The sequence below is a fragment of the Equus caballus genome, chromosome X (genome assembly GCF_041296265.1).
Source record: "Equus caballus isolate H_3958 breed thoroughbred chromosome X, TB-T2T, whole genome shotgun sequence".
Classification (NCBI taxonomy): domain Eukaryota; kingdom Metazoa; phylum Chordata; class Mammalia; order Perissodactyla; family Equidae; genus Equus; species Equus caballus.
Window position 1 is genome coordinate 79,221,105 of NC_091715.1, and position 16,536 is coordinate 79,237,640.

At 38.5% G+C, this 16,536-nt stretch overlaps 2 protein-coding genes across 2 annotated transcripts in view; both read left to right on the top strand.

Moving 5' to 3' along the window:
- Window positions 1–16,536, top strand: part of LOC138921934 (connector enhancer of kinase suppressor of ras 2-like) — a 76,852-nt gene that overhangs the window by 47,148 nt on the left and 13,168 nt on the right. Inside the window, exons 3-4 of the mRNA XM_070257965.1 lie at window positions 6,412–6,476; window positions 7,880–7,980. Coding sequence (XP_070114066.1) covers window positions 6,412–6,476; window positions 7,880–7,980 — 166 coding nt within the window. The remainder of the gene's footprint in view (window positions 1–6,411; window positions 6,477–7,879; window positions 7,981–16,536) is intronic.
- Window positions 1,259–2,120, top strand: LOC111771588 (ubiquitin-conjugating enzyme E2 D2-like). Its single transcript, XM_023634029.2, has 2 exons — window positions 1,259–1,396; window positions 1,591–2,120. The coding sequence occupies exon 2, from the start codon at window positions 1,625–1,627 to the stop codon at window positions 2,066–2,068; it is 444 nt and encodes a 147-aa protein (XP_023489797.1). The 5' UTR covers window positions 1,259–1,396; window positions 1,591–1,624; the 3' UTR covers window positions 2,069–2,120.

Here is a 16,536-nt window from a genome sequence, read left to right on the forward strand (position 1 = left end):
TTTCAAAGAATTAGACATTTTATCTTACTATTAGAGGAGCCATTCAGCCATCTATGTTCTCCTCCTTTTAAAATACTGTCAAATAATTATCTTGCCTTCCTAAATTGGTTGAATAGGTATATTAGATAACTAGTTTTGCAGCAGGAAATTTTCATACTTGAAGAACATCCGGTATATCATAAATGAAACTGTGTTCTACCATGTCTAATGTGATATCTTACCAAAATTTAAGAACATTTTATTAAATTATTGCTTAATTCGTGGGAAAGAATTGATATGGCTAACAGACCAACCTATTTTTATGGTACTTATTTGGCTTTATATCCCCGTATATACAAGCAAGTGAAGAGAGTTTTGCATGAATCAGCATCTTTACTGGACATCCTCATGAATGAAAGACAGTGTTGCTCTGCAGGTACACTTGTTGGAACCACTACTTCCCCAAAATGATTTTTTTTTGTAAAGAACAATAGCCAAACTGCTTGTATATGCTAGGTGGACTACTGGTTTCTTTACCTTCTTTCCTTCCTCCTTCCTTTCCCGTAGTAAGTTCTTCAAAAATTAAAGTGATTTTATCTCTAAATTGAATTTTTGAAGGCTTTAATTCTTCATAAAAAATAAATTTACCAAAAGGCTGTGAAAAGTTACTTTGAAAAGTTATAAAAGTATCATAACGGTGTTAAGTTTACTGATGTTGCTTATATAAGAGAATGTCTGTCTTAGGAAATACACAAGGAAGTATCTGGAAGTAGAGGGCCATGTTGTGTGTAGCTTACTCTCAAATGTGGAGACAAATGAGTATAAAGTCATTTGGTTAAAGTGTAATGGCAATATTGGCACAGATGTTAGGTCAGAGACAATCTTCCTCACCACCCCCCCCAAAAAAGTTAACGGATGGTGAATCTGGGTGAGTGAAGAATGGACGGGAATTCATTGAATTGCTCCTATTTATTCCAGTAAATCTCGGCGGCAGATGGCATATGTTGCGTGTGACCCTGCTTGCCAGCCCTAGGCTCAGGAAAGCTCTGAGCGAACCCGGCAGTCCCCGCTCCCTCACTCCCTGCCCCGCCCCCCGGCCCCGCCCCCCGGCCCCGCCCTCCCCCCGCCCTCCCCCCCCCCACAGCCTGCCCCCCTCCAGCCTGCCCCTCCATGACCCCATGCCCCCTGGGCCCTCACTGGACGCGCCCTTGATGACGCTGCGCTGCGTCATGTGGCCCCTGTGACCTCACAGAGAGAAAGCGGGCCTGTCTCCAGGGGACCCCAACGTGAGCAGCAGGGGCAGGCGGCCCGGCGGGAGCAGCAGTGTGTCTGCGCAGCGCGGTCTCCACGACTGAATCTCCGGCTCGGGACAGCGCAGAGGTGGCAGAGGTGGCGGCGGCGGCGGCCACAGCCACAGGTGTCTAGTAGCCCATCAGTTCCTGTCCAGGGCCCAAATCCCTCCCTCAGTCCCCCTCTCCACAACCATCCCCCTCCCCGGACGCTCCCCTCGATCCCCCCCAGCCAGTCCTCAGCCCACTTCTCTGCCTACCCGGTAGGTGGCTGCTCCTTCCACCCCCAAATCACTGACCCCCGCCTTCTACCTGTCTCCAGGTCCCGTGCCAAGGGTTGGCCGCGTGTCGCAGACATGGCCCTACAGCGCATCCACAAGGAACTCCTCAGTTTGACCCACGACCCCCCAGCCCAATGCTCTGCAGGGCCGGTGGGTAATGATTTGTTCCAATGGCAGGCAACTATAATGGGGCCCGAAGACAGCCCCTACCAGGGAGGGGTCTTCTTCCTAAAAATCCAGTTGCCGTTCGATTACCCCTTCAGACCACCCAAGATCTCATTCACCACCCGAATTTACCATCCCAACATTAACCTGAACGGAAGTATCTGTCTAGACATCCTTGGATCCGAGTGGTCACCGGTACTGACCATTTCCAAAGTGTTGTTATCCATCTGTTCCATGTTGTGCGATCCCAACCCACATGATCCACTGGTTCCCGAAATTGCGAAGGTGTACTTAAAGGATCGGCAGAAGTACAACAAAACAGCGCGGGAATGGACTCAAAGATATGCTATGTGATTTTAAAATGCATGGTAATCCCATGGTCTAATAAAGATAGTTCAATAAATTATCTATTGAGTACTTTCTATGAAGCCACGTCTCCCCATCCTTCTGGGCGTCTATTGTACACCTTCCATATCAGAGTGTGTGTGGAGGGGGTGGAGAGAGTGTGGAGGTGGAGGTGGAGGTGGGGGTAAGGCTGGAGGTGGGGGTGGGGTTGGGAGTCAGACCAGTTTTAATCTAGTTTTGACTAAAAGCTTTCTTTATTGGTTTAGGATTGGGAAGCAAGAACAACGGGGTGGTGGCTTTAGGATGAGAAGGAGAGCACTTCCATCAACCAGTGGGATAATTTTTAATGTGGAGTCTTTTAGAACTGACATGGTGAGAAAAAAACTAGATGAAGATTACAAAACTACTTAGGTATCCATTTTATTCTGAAGAACCTGTGTCTTCAGGTGTTTTGTTTTGTTTTTGACCAAGATTAATATAAACCCATATCCTCTATTTTGTGTTGCAGGTTTAACTGGCCAAAAATTAAATGGATTGGGAGTTGTTACAAAATTACGTATTTTGTTCCCAGCCTTCTCCACCTCCTGCCCCTTCAATCCCCACCCTTGTGACCAACCTGCTTCTCTCCCACACTCTGGGTTGTAGGCCGGTTCTCAGAACATACCTACTAGCTCTAATTTGTCTTATGTTTTCTCAAGAACTGTGTAATGTGTGAGATTTTATCCAGCTTGCAAGCCTACAAATTAGCCAGCGCTGTTCGCGGAGGCTGGCAGAATGACATAGACTCCCAGGTTAGAGACAGGACTTTATTAGTCGCAGCCCAGCAGGCAGCATGAGCTTCACTAACATCAGTTCTCCTGGTCCCCCAAGACCCAAGGGGAAGGTATGGAGCAGACCAAGTGGGTGCTGCACACTCAGTGGTTTTGTGTCACAGCTGAGTGACCCCAAGCTTAGGAACCCCCTAGTCTTTGAAAGAAGAATTCTAGCAAACCTGACCAACATTTGTCCCAGAGAAAGATGTTATCTTTATTAACCTGCTCAGAAAACGAATCCAGCCTCTGCCTTGGAGGGACCTTCATCTTCCAAGGCTATTTGCTATACAAACACGCTTGAACCTATAGGCCAGGACAAATGCTGTCACAAGATGTGTAGAAATACCATGGAGAATTGCACCTTGACAGTCTTAAGTTCTTGGATCTATCTGGTTGTAAAGGTAAACTTAATTTTATAAAAATACTTGTGTATTGAAGAAATCTAATTTCTCTTAGAACTTGTACATTCAGGAATGACCAATCAGTGTAACAAATTGATCACTACCATTATTACATTTTAAAACATTTTATAATTTAACCAATTATATTATTTAATGTTAGTAAGGCTAAGGATGGTAATTTTTTAAAAAGTAAGTCCATTCCTTAATATTTCAAGAAGAAGAAAACACTGATAACTGCTCAGCAGCGAAAATGTATCCTTAGTTTCTTAGTGCTTTTATGTACATTTAAAATATTTTTTGGATGCTGACAATGCTGTTGACATTACATTTTCAACAAATGTCAGATTTTCTCATACCTGGAGCACTGAAGAAAAAAACATAGGAAAAGTTATTTCTACTTAAATACGGTAACTTATAAATTGCATTAATTTCTCACTTGAGAAAATTTTTAGTTTCTAAATTAGACGTTTTTTGTTTTTGTAAATTTCTTCTGGAAAAGTAAAAGTTAATTTTACTATATTACTTATAATCTACTTTTTCAAGGGGAGATGGAAGGATTATAATTTTATAAAGATATTAAAATATCAATTGCCTAAGATTTTTAAATCCTTATTAAACTAATCAATAATTTTGTGAAAATCTTTGATTTCTCTGTCAAAGATACCAACCCCAAAAACATAAAATATCCTTTTTCCCGTATATTAAAGTAATGCTGCCTAATAGAACTTTCTGCAATGATGAAAATAATCTATATCTACACTATGCAATACAGCAGTTACTAGCCACGCATGGCTATTGAACATTTGAAATTGAGAGAGGGAGGGAGAATTCTGTTTTTACCTAATTTTGACTAAAAACTTTCTTTATTGTATGGTTTACAAACTGAACACCTTTTAATTATTGTTTTTTAGTTTTCTTATGCAACCAAAGATTTTCACAAAATACTACATTATGATATGTGACTACAAGAAATGAATAGAATTTCTGTCCATATCACTAAAGATCATTGATTTAATAGAGAGCTATGCTAAGAATTTGTTTAATATTTCTAGGGGGTTGAAACATTGCCACTTAATAAATTCTAATGAAGAAATTCAATATTATAGTCTGTTCCCAAGAAGCCAACAGAAATTTTATGGTAAAGATTGCCTTTGTAGGTCATCAGTAATGATAGCCAGAAGATTCAGATTAAAAGGATCTCACACTATGATGATTTTTCCTGTAATAGTCCAATTCATAGTTACTAATTATATTGTCTTTATTATTTTTCTTCAAATATATTTTCAACATTAAAATTAAACCCACATGATAGTAAATACTTGGGGCTAAACAATAAAATCTAAGCAAGACATTTTGAAGCAATCAAAATGGCCATACCAGGATGGCAATACTATTCCTGGTTAGAATATTTAATGATTTTTTAAATTCAAAATGTCCACTTCTATCTTGTTCTGTCAGTCCCCAACCACCATTTCCTAAATTTAAATGAAATTAATTATGAATTTTTAAAATTTTTATTTTGATTACAAGAGGGAGAGATGAATCTTGTTCTGTTGTCAATATTTTCAAAAGCAAAATAACAAAGACGATTTTGGGAAAAGGTTCTATACTAGGCATCAAAAGATATAGATTTTGCCTGGTAAAAATCAATAATAAGTCTTTCTAAATGAAAGCATCCAGTATAAAATTGAGTACTTTCAGCTTGCTAAGTGTTTGGCATGATTTTTAATACCATGAGTTATGTGTATGAGGAGTAAGACATTATGACTGGGACTTGCCTCTGTAGGGGAGGAGGACATTTCCTCTCCCCAAATGGGGGTTCGTCTGGCTGGAGAACGAATTAAATTCACATGAGACAGAATAGCAAGAGAAAATTAAACAAAGCTTTATGAGGAACCATGGCCCGGGGCCTTTCTTCCCGAAGGAAGAAAGGGCACCGAAGAAGTGGGGTGCACATAGTGGTTATATACCCCCAAACGGGGTGTTTCACATATGATTGAAAAGTCCCTTTTACAACAGTCACGAGGCTGCTCTGTCAGCACAGCGCTTGATGGAAACGGCAGATAGGTCTGCTGTCTCAGTGAGCGCCGCAGGGTGGCAGGTGTGTTGCCTCGGGCTGGGGGGTGTCACAGATGAGCGCTGCAATCGGTTCCCAGCCTAAAGAAAGATGCTTAATCTTTAAGGAGATGCCAACGTTGGGAGGGGGAGGGAAGTCAGTTACAGGAGGTTACCAGACTAGCACAATAAAATGCAGATTTTAAGTCCTTGCCTTTGGTATTGATTAAGGGTTTTTAGAGAGAAGGTCATCGCCTTTCTTCTTCCTGGTACAGAGAGGGAGGCAGCTTTTACAGATAGAGATTTACCTTACAAATGTAAATGTGTCCTAAGGAAGGGCAAGTTCCATTCCTCAGAGCCTCCTTCCCTGTCCCAGTTTATCAAAAGCAATCAGCCTCAAATAATCCTGATGCCAAAGAGACATATCTTGGGGTGGCCAATTCCAGGTCCCCACACCTCTATAGATACCATCAGGGCAGCTCTAATTCAGCTTGAAAGTCAGTCCATAAACAAGGATAATTGGCATATATTGATATTTAGCCTTCTAATGTCGGTGATATGGAAAGCTTTGAAAACATTTAAGCTTCAATGATACAGCTTTCTTTGATCTCATGATTAAAGAAGGTTTTCATATAATTTGTATTGGCCTCGAATCATGATCTTCATTTGTTTTAATTCTGGTTTGTACTATTACTCTATTATTGATAAAAATTTCTCACTAAAGAAAATTATTGCGTCTGTGGAACTCTTTGTCATTTGGTGTCAGGCTATAGCCCTTTGGATTTTAAGATATTTCTAATGACAGCTGGAAGTCATACGAGATAGTGCTGAAGATTGTGTGCTCTGGAGCTAGCCTGCCTGGATTAAGTGTACCAACATTTACTAGTTGTGTAAACTTGGGCATATTATTTAACCTCTCTAAAACTCACTTTTCTCATCTGTTAAGTGGAAATAATAATAGTTCCTACCTCTTATAGTTGACGTGAATATTAAATGAGAAAGCGCCTTGCATACCATAGTCATTCAATAATTGTTGGCTGTTATTATTAACTATTGCCTTTTTTCTCCTTGGTATTTTTTTCAGTTGGGTTGGACAAATGTTACAGTTAGCATACGGTTCCTCCTTTGGAGATGAAGCTGCTAATGAAGGTAAGAACGTTAAAGTCCCTCTGGTTTAAGAGATTTGTACGGTTTTAAGAATACAGAAACATGATTTAAATATAAGTTCATCATTAACACATCTTTCCATAGACGGCATCATCTAAAGATTATAAGAAATTTTACTATAATGCATTTAGTAAGTGCTAAAGGATTACTTTTTTAATATATATTCAAGAATTACTGAATTGTGCTGAGTTTAATTTCTAAAATTGGGCTGAAACTGAGGTATAGAAATGAACTATATATTTTGTAATCTTTTGAAGAGATCATTGATTTGCTAAATGAGGAAACAAGTATTTTATAGGTACAGCAGCCTTTTATATACTTATCACTTGCTTCTTGACTCTCTCACTTTATAATTCAAAGCACAAACAATTTTTGGGCCTATTCATCAAGACTACACAATCCTAAATATAGTGAATCATATATCTATAGGCCCTTTTGTAATTCTGCATACATTAATTTTTCTTCTGATAACAAATTCCTGAAGGATAAAAAGCAGGATTAGGTTAACCTAATTTATATAATCCCTAGGATTACTCAGTGCTTCCTTAAAAAGAGATAAATCACTCGATCACTTCCATTGATCGAAGAATCATTTACCACGTGATTTTGAAACCAAGGAAACAAAAGTTCTTATTATGTAAAATATTCTTAAGTATTCATTATTATTACCAATAATAAAAAAAGTTTTGCATGTAAGCTGTTCTGGAAAAATAAATGAAAAAGACAATAAAGCAAAAAAAAAAAAGGCTTACACATAAATATTACATATAAATCCTAACTTGCATATTTATCAAAAAGCCAAGTATAAATGGGATGCCAAACTCTAATATTTACTGATAAAGAGTTGCACGGTGACTTTATTGCAGAGGTGGAGTATGTTTCCCAGTGTGAATAAATAAAATAACTAACAAAGTGTCTTAAAAGTTGCTATTCCTGATAGCTAATTATTTACTGAAATAGTCCACCAACACACAGCACACACATGCACAATAATGAAGAGTGGTAATGTGCACTCTCTGCATACTACACTAACCACTATTTCCATTGTCGAGCTCAGTTTCAGTTATCTTAAGATTGGTAGTTGACTGGATGCCTCAGAATGCAGAATATCTATATATGGTTGTTTAGTGAAATCCTGGATGCAGCAGTACCACTAACCACATAACCAGAATTTCCAGACAAGCTGAAAATAGAGACCACTGTCATCACTGGGTAGGTTATTATATGCTAGAAGGGATGGAAGGGCTAAAAGAGTTTCTCTTTTTATTTGTCATCTTCTCTCTGTTCAAACTATAGCATATATTTAAAACTAACACAAAGTTTGCCAACCTACACGTTATGCTCAGATAGACTCTTCAAACCCAGAGCCCTATCTTTTCCTGCAGAATACAGACGTATAGGTGCTATGATTTATGCGAACTGTGTTTTGGCCCTGACGAGAGATTTTCCTGTGATTCGGTGTAACACCTGCCACCATCCAACTACTGTAAGTACTGGCTATCATCATTTCAACATTAGTCAGCCATGGCCAAATGTAGAAAACTCAAATTTTCAGTTGTTTAAAAGTGTATTCATGTTACAATGCAGTTTCTCTCTGAAACTCCTTAGTGTGAAATATGCATATCATTTTCAGAAAATAGAAGAATCCATAGAGAAAAATAACAAAAGAAGGGGGACAATAATTTACCTCCCCCTTCATTTTGCTGCACTAGGTGGCATGATAAAGACTGGTATGTTAGGTGGAGGTTTAACACATGCAGACTTTTCTTTCTTTGAAAATTGGAATGATGGTATCAGCATAAACTGAACTGAATAAATGTAACTACAAGAAATAAAATTCTTATTCAAATTATATGTTAAATTAACTTGTAAAATAATATCAGAATCTTATTTACTGTTTCAGGTAGGTTTTTGTTTATTTCCTTCAGATTTTTAAAGGGCTTAAAATACAAAGTTTAGAAAAAACTGTGGTAAAATTCAAAACATCCACTAAATATGGTCAGCATTTGATTCCACACTCTACTATGTTTCATTTTCTTTCTCTGGCTTTCATGATATAACCCTTATATAAGCAGAACCAAAGAAAGAGCGACTAAAGCAACAGTATCACAATGGAAATGTCCTGCTAATATTTATCCATTTCATGCTGCATTATCAACTGAAAGATGAGATTAGTTCCTCACAAAAACCTTTTCCAAACTTTTCGCCTTTTGCTATTGGACATTTTGAGGAGAAAATAAAGTCTATTCAGTGGCCCTCTATTTTTATTCTATTTGGGGTGACAATAAGAGGTGGTCCTTGCCTATTTGGCTACAACAGACTTTTCCACAGAATATTCCCATCAAATATTAATAAGTAGTCCTAGTAAAAATGTTACATATTAAACTATTTTTAAGAAAAACTAAGCTAAACACCATTTTAAAAGACTTCTCAGGAATGTAAGATGATACAGCCATGTGAGGAAATAGTCTGGCAGTTCCTCAAATGTTTAAACATAGCATTGGAATATGACCCAGTAATTCTGCTCTGAGGCATATACCCAAGAGAAATCAAAACTTATGTCTATACAAGGACTTGTACATGAATGTTCATAGCAACATTATTCCTAAGAGCTGAAGAGTGGAAACAACACAAATGTCCATCAAATTATGAATGGATAAACAAAATATGGCATATCCATTCACTAGGATATTATTTGACTATGAAAAGGAACGAAGCACTGATGCATGCTATAACATGGATGAAACTTGAAAACATTATGCTGAGTAAAGAAACCAGATGCATAAGGCCACATATTATATGATTCTATTTATATGAAATGGACAGAACAGGAAAATACAGACAAAAAGTAGATTAATGGTTGCCAGACATATCAATGACAATTCTCTGAAAACGAGTCTTTAAAGGAGGTTCACCCAGTTCTGCCTCCTCCGTAGCTGTCAGGGCCCTGGTATTCACTGTGACTGTGGGTAGTTTTCAAGGCTACTGTGGATCTGGAGAGGAGGGCAATAGGAATAGGGCAAATTAAATGCAATAAAGCTCACTGTTCTTTCTGAGATTCAACTATTTTTCTTGAATAAATGTTTTCCAAATCGACGCAAACCTTTAGTTAATTTCTAGAGTTCTGAAAAGGTTGATTCTGACATTTTTTACCAGTTTTCTCCCGGCTTTTATGGAGAAAATTTTCATAGTTCCTTGCTCTGACATTTTTGCTGGTGTCCTAAGGATTTTTTGGGGGATGAATTAGATAGTGGTGATGGTTGCACAACTCTGTGAATATACTAAAAACCACCAAATTATACAGTTTAAGGGTGAATATACTATGTGAATGTTTTCATATAGGTTTTATTATTATTTAGCTATGGTAAAGCCAATAGATAATGATGACTGGCCTTAAAAAGATATTTTGTTGTACTCACAGATCCCAAGAGAAGGTAGCACGCCTTGTGATGAGTGGGCCACATGGGGAAGCACAGGATTGGTCAGGAGGCAGAGTGAGGGAGGAGTCTGTGGACAAGAGCGTTTATTGTGGTTTCTGTGGGAAGGAAAAGATAAAGCAGGGTAATGAGGTTTAGGATTAGCTAATTTGGATTTGTTTAGTTTCAGTGGACTCTGGGTCATAGAGGCTGTTCCCAGTTGTCTGGTACCTGGCCCTGGGGTGATTAGAGTAGGCAGATAATGGTCTGGAGTATGAGAGCCCAATAAGGGAGGCTGTGGAGGATCTGGGCTCTAGATTGGTTGGTTTGCACTTGAAAGGTGCAATCACAGGCCAGTTAATTACTAACTCTAGGAATTGGCTAATCCTGGAAGTGGCAGTCCTTCCACGGTCAGCAAGGCCTCAGATTTCAAAGCATTAGAATACAGAAAATAGAAGACATGATTAATACAATTGGCCTTGTGATGCTTTGACATCATATCCTTGGTGGAAAGATGGAGGAAGAGAAGTAGGAGAAAGAACTAGAGAGTGGGTAGTTCACTCTCCAGGGGGTCCAACGGTTGACTAACATGAGGCAATTGCCACCTAGGGAAAGCAATAATCTCCATTAATTTTTAGAATGGCACAAATAGTAGTGACCTCTACCAGATTTCTCTTTGGGTGTGAGAGTCGTAGGGGTGTATGTTTTGAGAGAACAGAGAGTATACCAGGATCATGGATTAAGCAGACAGTAAGCTCAGGAAACATAATAGAATCCCTAATATCACAGGAAGAAAATTAATAAATATCCTGTGTCCAACTTGTCAGCATCTTAGGAGAGGCAGGCCATGGGCATCACTGAGGCAGAGGTTCTGGTATCCCAGGTAAAGTTATATCTGGCGTAGGGGGTGAAGTCATCTCCAACAGCAAGGTCTTGGGCTGTGGCTGTGTCCTTTGAGGTGATGTTATCCCCAGCGGTAAGCTGCTGACCTGGGGTGATGTTGTCTGAGAAATGGGACTGGGGTATCCTTTCCAAGTGGATACCCACTCAGGTTAATGCGGGTCTTGTTTTTGCAGTTTTATGATATTATAACGAGACAACATTGGGCCTGGGAGCTTGACTTGTAAACGTCTTTTAAGTAAAGAAGTTTGGGGGTGGACAGCTGGTAAAAGTGATGATGGCATCTGTGATACCAGTGTAATAGGGCAAAGTGCCAGAACCCAACTGGCACAGTTACAGCACCAATTAAGGATGGTCAAATCAACAGTTTCCAAAAGTCCAAGGTTTTGCTCAGATGGATAGTGACAAGAGTTCTATAGGTTTTAAATTATATACCATTATTTGGGTGTTTGTTGTTAATAGGGTGTCAGGTGGTTTCCCAATTAAAATATCTGTGGCTAAAGTTGGAGCTCCAGCAGTAGCCTGTAGGCAGGTCCTCTAATTTGACCATTACTATGGGCCCTTTGACGCAATTGTTGGTTTAGTTGGTGATGAGCAAGCCAATGAGGTGTTTGGTTTGTAGAACTTGTATTAGCCAAACACTATGGCATGTGGGCCTCAGCATTTGCCATGTTTGGTTGTAACAGTAGCTTAGTCGGGGGGTTGGGGCCTCCAAGCTGCAAACCAATGAAAGCATCTAAACCAGTAGCAATGAGACCAGTAGTCAACAAAATGGTATATAGATGCATTTGACACATTTTTTGGTTGGAGAGTGGAAGTTAAAGGCTCAAATGGGCCCCATATCAAATGAACAACTGTCTAGTCCAGGGACAATAGACAGTTAATGAGTCCCAGGAGATTATACACCCTCAATTTTGCTCTAGCCCTTATGGAATGGGGACAAAATAAAAAAATTGTAAAGAAGGGGGAGTCCTTATATACCTGGAGACAAGAAATATCCCAATTTATATATAGCAAAAGGCAATGGAAAGTTTTTGTTTGTTGGTATGAGTTGTCAGTCAGTCAAGGGGCCTTGAATTAATAGAGGTTAAGTCCTGGGACATGATAGAGAATTATTTAGAGGTCCACTTGCTGGACTGGCATTTGAAAAGTTGTTTGAGGAGACCATTGTGTCTCTCAATTAAACCTGCTATCTGGGACCTGTCGAGGACATGAACATTCTGTTGAATGCCTTTTACAAGTGTCTAGTGTTGTATAATTTGGGAAGTAAATTTCTGCCTTGGCTACTACTAGTATGTCTGTAACTCCTAAAGGAATGAGTATCCCTGCAAGTCCTCAGTATATGTAGAGATGTGTGATTTTGATTTATATTTTGGGTATCAGTGAGCAAAGAGATTCTCAGAGTTCTTTACCCTGAAGGGGACAACTCTTAGGCATTGGTCCAACTGTTTGTAATAAATGTGAAGAAGGGGATTTTCATTTACCAGAAGATCCAATGCTAAGATGACCACCTGAAGTTTAACCAAATGTGTTGTCCCTTGTATCTCATCCTTTATCAAGGACATCTTGGCTAAGCAATGGAAAGCAGAAACATTCCACTGAGCCTCATAATTTTTATGATGGTGGCAGTGTAATTCACACAGCCTACAATCTCCCATTACTGTTCACTCAGTTAATCCCAACGGACTCCTCAGGTTACCAAGGGCTCTTGGGGGTAGGTTCCCTCCTCTAGTACCATGGCATCTGGCAAGAGAATGAAGATAGGGGAGGCCACCTCCTCCTGTAGGTGGAATATGCCAGAGGGCACAGGTTTGTCTCTATCCATTAAGGCGGACTCAGTGACCATGCTTAGCTTGCTGAGTGCTGTTTTCATGAACCAAAACAGAGATAGCAGCTGGGTATGGAGGATCATAGGCTCAGGGTCTGTAAGAACCTCTATTTCTGGAAGAGTCCAGTATACAGCCAGCAATTTTGTTTTAACAGTGTATAGCACAAGGCCAAGAGGGACAGTTTCTTGCATCTGAAGCCCTTGGGCAACTTATGGCCATTATAGGTGTTCAGAGACTCCAGGAAGCATGAAAGGCATTGTCAAAGCCTCTACAGTGAAGGAATTTCTGAGGGCACTAACAGGAGTGCCTGCTGATTTTAATTTGGACAGATTTTAGAGCCTTTTGTTAGAAATGAGCCTATTTAAGATGGGTTGATTTGTAAGTAGCAGCATCAGTGAGATTAAGGACAATTTGTAAATGAGGAATATGTTGCCACAAGAACTCAAAAAGGAATAAAAGGTGTTAGACTTGTGTACTCATAATGAGTGTGTCAAGTGAATCTCCTTAGAGGAGGATGCCGTCAATATAATGTCATACCTTCACTCCTGAGGAAAGGTAGATGCAGTTAAGATCTTGTCTGCAAAGATCGTATGCAATGGCAAAGCTGCTGAGGTACCCCAGAGGTAGCCTTGAGAAGGTACGTGTTTCCCTTCAGAGATGAAGGCAAACTGCAACTGAAACTCTGTTGAAATAGGCACTGCATAGATCATATTAGCCAAATCTATAATAGCAAAATATTTTCCAGTTGTTGCTTGGGTAGAGTTAGTAATTTTTTAAGACTTTTACTTTTTAGAGCAGTTTTAGGTTCACAGCAAAATTGAAAGGAAAGTACAGAGATTTCCCATATATCCCTGCCCCTACATATGCATAGCCTCCCCCATTTTCAACATCCCCCAACAAAGTGGTACATTTGTTACAATTGATGGACCCATATTAATACATCATTATTATCCAAAGTCCATAGTTTACATTACGGTTCACTCTTAGTGTCGTACATTCTATGGGTTTGAACAAATGTATAATGACATATGTTCATTCTTATATTATCAAACAGAGTATTTTAACTGCCCTAAAAATCCCATGTGCTCTGCCTATTCCTCTGTCCCCTGCCCCCAACCCCTGCATTGATTCTTTTACTGTCTCCATAGTTTTGCATTTTCCCAAATGTCTTTAATTAGAATCATACTAAGTAACTACCATAAGCAGTCTTTTCAGATTGGCTTCTTTCACTTACTAATATGCATTTAAGTTTTCTCCATGTATTTTCATGTCTTGATAGCTCATTTCTTTTTGGTGCTAAATATTCCACTGTCTGGATGTACTACAGTTTATTTATCCATTCACCTACTGAAGGACATCTTAGTTGTTTCCTGGTTTTGGAAATTATGGATAAAGCTATGTGCAGGTTTTTGTGTGGACATAAGTTTTCAACTGCTTTGAGTAAATACCAAGGAGCATAATTGCAGGATTGTATGGTAAGATTATGTTTAGTTTTGTAAGAAACTGCCAAGCTGTCTTCCAAAGTGGCTGTACCATTGTGCATTTCCACCAGCAATGAATGAGAGTTCCTGTTGCTCCACATCCTCAATAGCATTTGGTGTTGTTAGTGTTTTGGATTTTCACCATTCTAATAGGTGTGTAATGGTATCTTATTGTTGTTTTAATTTGCGTTTCTCTGATGACATACGATATGAAGCATTTTTTCATATGTTTATTTGCCATTTGTGTATCTTCTCCGGTCAGCTGTCTATTAAGGTCTTTGGCCCATTTTTGAATACAGTTGTTCATTTTCTTATTGTCAAGTTTTAAGAGTTCTTTGTATATTTTGGATAACAGTCCTTTATCAGATGTTCCTTTGCAAATATTTTCTCCTAGTCTATAGTTTGTCTTCTCATTCTCTTGACATTGTCTTTTGCGAAGCAGAAGTTTTTAATTTTAATGAAGTCCAGCTTATCAGTTATTTCTTTCATGGATCATGCCTTTGGTGTTGTATCCAAAAAGTCATCACCATACCCAAGGTCATTTAGGTTTTCTCCTATGTTATCTTCTAGGAGTTTATAGTTTTGTGTTTTACATTTAAGTCTGTGATCCATTTTGAGTTAATTTTTGTGAAAGATGCATGTCTGTTTCTAGATTCATTTTCTTGCATGTAGATGTCCAATTGCTTCAGCACCCTTTCTTGAAAAGACTATCTCTTTTCCATTGTATTGCCTTTGCTCCTTTGTCAAAGATCGGTTGACTATATTTATGTGGATCTATTTCTGGGCTCTCTATTCTAGTCCATTGATCTATTTGTCTTTTCTTTTGCCAATACCACACTTTCTTCATTACTGTAGCTTTACAGTAAGTCTTAAAGTCGGTAGTGTCAACCGTCCAATTTTGTTCTTCTTCAAATTGTGTTGGCTATTCTGCATCTTTTGACTCTCTCTACATAAACTTTAGAATCAGTTTGTTGATATCCACAAAATAACTCGCTGGGATTTTGGAGGGGGATTGCATTGAATCTATAGATCAAGTTGGGAAGCACTGAAGTCTTGACAATATTGTTTTCCTATCCATAAACACGTAATATCTCTCTATTTATTTATTTCTTTGATATCGTTTATCAGAGTTTTGTAGTTTGCCTCATACAGATCTTGTACATATTTTCCTTGGTTTATACCTAAGTATTTCTTTTTTTGTGGGGTCTAATGTAAATGACGATGTGTTTTTGATCTCAACCTCCTCTTGCTCATTGTTGGTATACAGGAAAGTGATTGACTTTTGTGTATTAACCTTGTATCCTGCGATCTTGCTATCATTGGTTATCAGTTCCAGGAGTTTTTTGTCAATTCTTTCGGAGTTCCTACATAGATTATAATGTCATCTGTGAACAAAGATAGTTTTATTTCTTCCTTCCCAATATCTATACTTTTCACTTCTTTTCTTGTCTTATTGCTTAGCTAGACATTCAAGTATGATGTTGAAAATGAGTGGTGAGAGGGGACATCCTTACCTGATACCTGATCTAAAAGATACCTGATCCTAAAAAGCTTCAAATTTCGAGTTTCTCACCATTAAAAAGCCTTGTACCTGATTTTGTACTGATCTTTAAAAACTTCAAGTTTATCACCATTAATTATGATGTTAGCTAAAGTTTTTTTGTAGATATTCTTAATCAAGTTGAGGAAGTTCCCCTCTATTCCTGGTTTACTGAGAGTTTTTGTCACGAATGGATATTGGATTTTGTCAAATGCTTTATCTGAATCTATTGACATAATCTTGTGATTTTCTTTTTTAGCCTGTTGATATGATGGATTACATTAATTGATTTTTGAGTGTTGAACCAGCCTTGCATACTTGGAATAAATTGCCCTTGGTTGTGATGTGTAGTTATTTTTATACACTGTTGAATTTGATTTGCTAATATTTTGTTGAAGATTTTTTCATCTATATTCATGAGAGATATTTCTTATAGTGTCTTTGCCTGGTTTTGGTGTTAAGGTAATGCTGGCCTTATAGAGTGAATTAAGTAGTATTCCTTCTGCTTCAATCCTTTGAAAGAGATTGTAGAGAACGGGTATAATTGTTTTCTCAAATGCTTGGTAGAATTCACCAGTGAACCCATCTGGACCTGATGCTTTCAGTTTGGGATGGTTACTTATTATTGGTTCTGTTTCTTTAATAGATACAGGCCTATTCAGATTATTTCTTCTTGTGTTTGTATTGGCAAATTGTATCTTTCAAGGAATTGGTCCATTTCATTTAGGTTATCAAATTTGTGGGCATAGAGTTGTTCATAGTATTATTTTATTATTCTATTGATGTCCATAGGATCTATAGTGATGTCCCTTCTTTCATTTCTAATGTTAGTAATGTGCGTCCTCTCTCTTTTTTCTCAGTTAGCCTAGCTAGAGG

Excerpts from the sequence above, each read along its gene's own strand:
- LOC111771588 (XM_023634029.2), top strand. The coding sequence starts at position 1,625 with ATGGCCCTACAGCGCATCCACAAGGAACTCCTCAGTTTGACCCACGAC.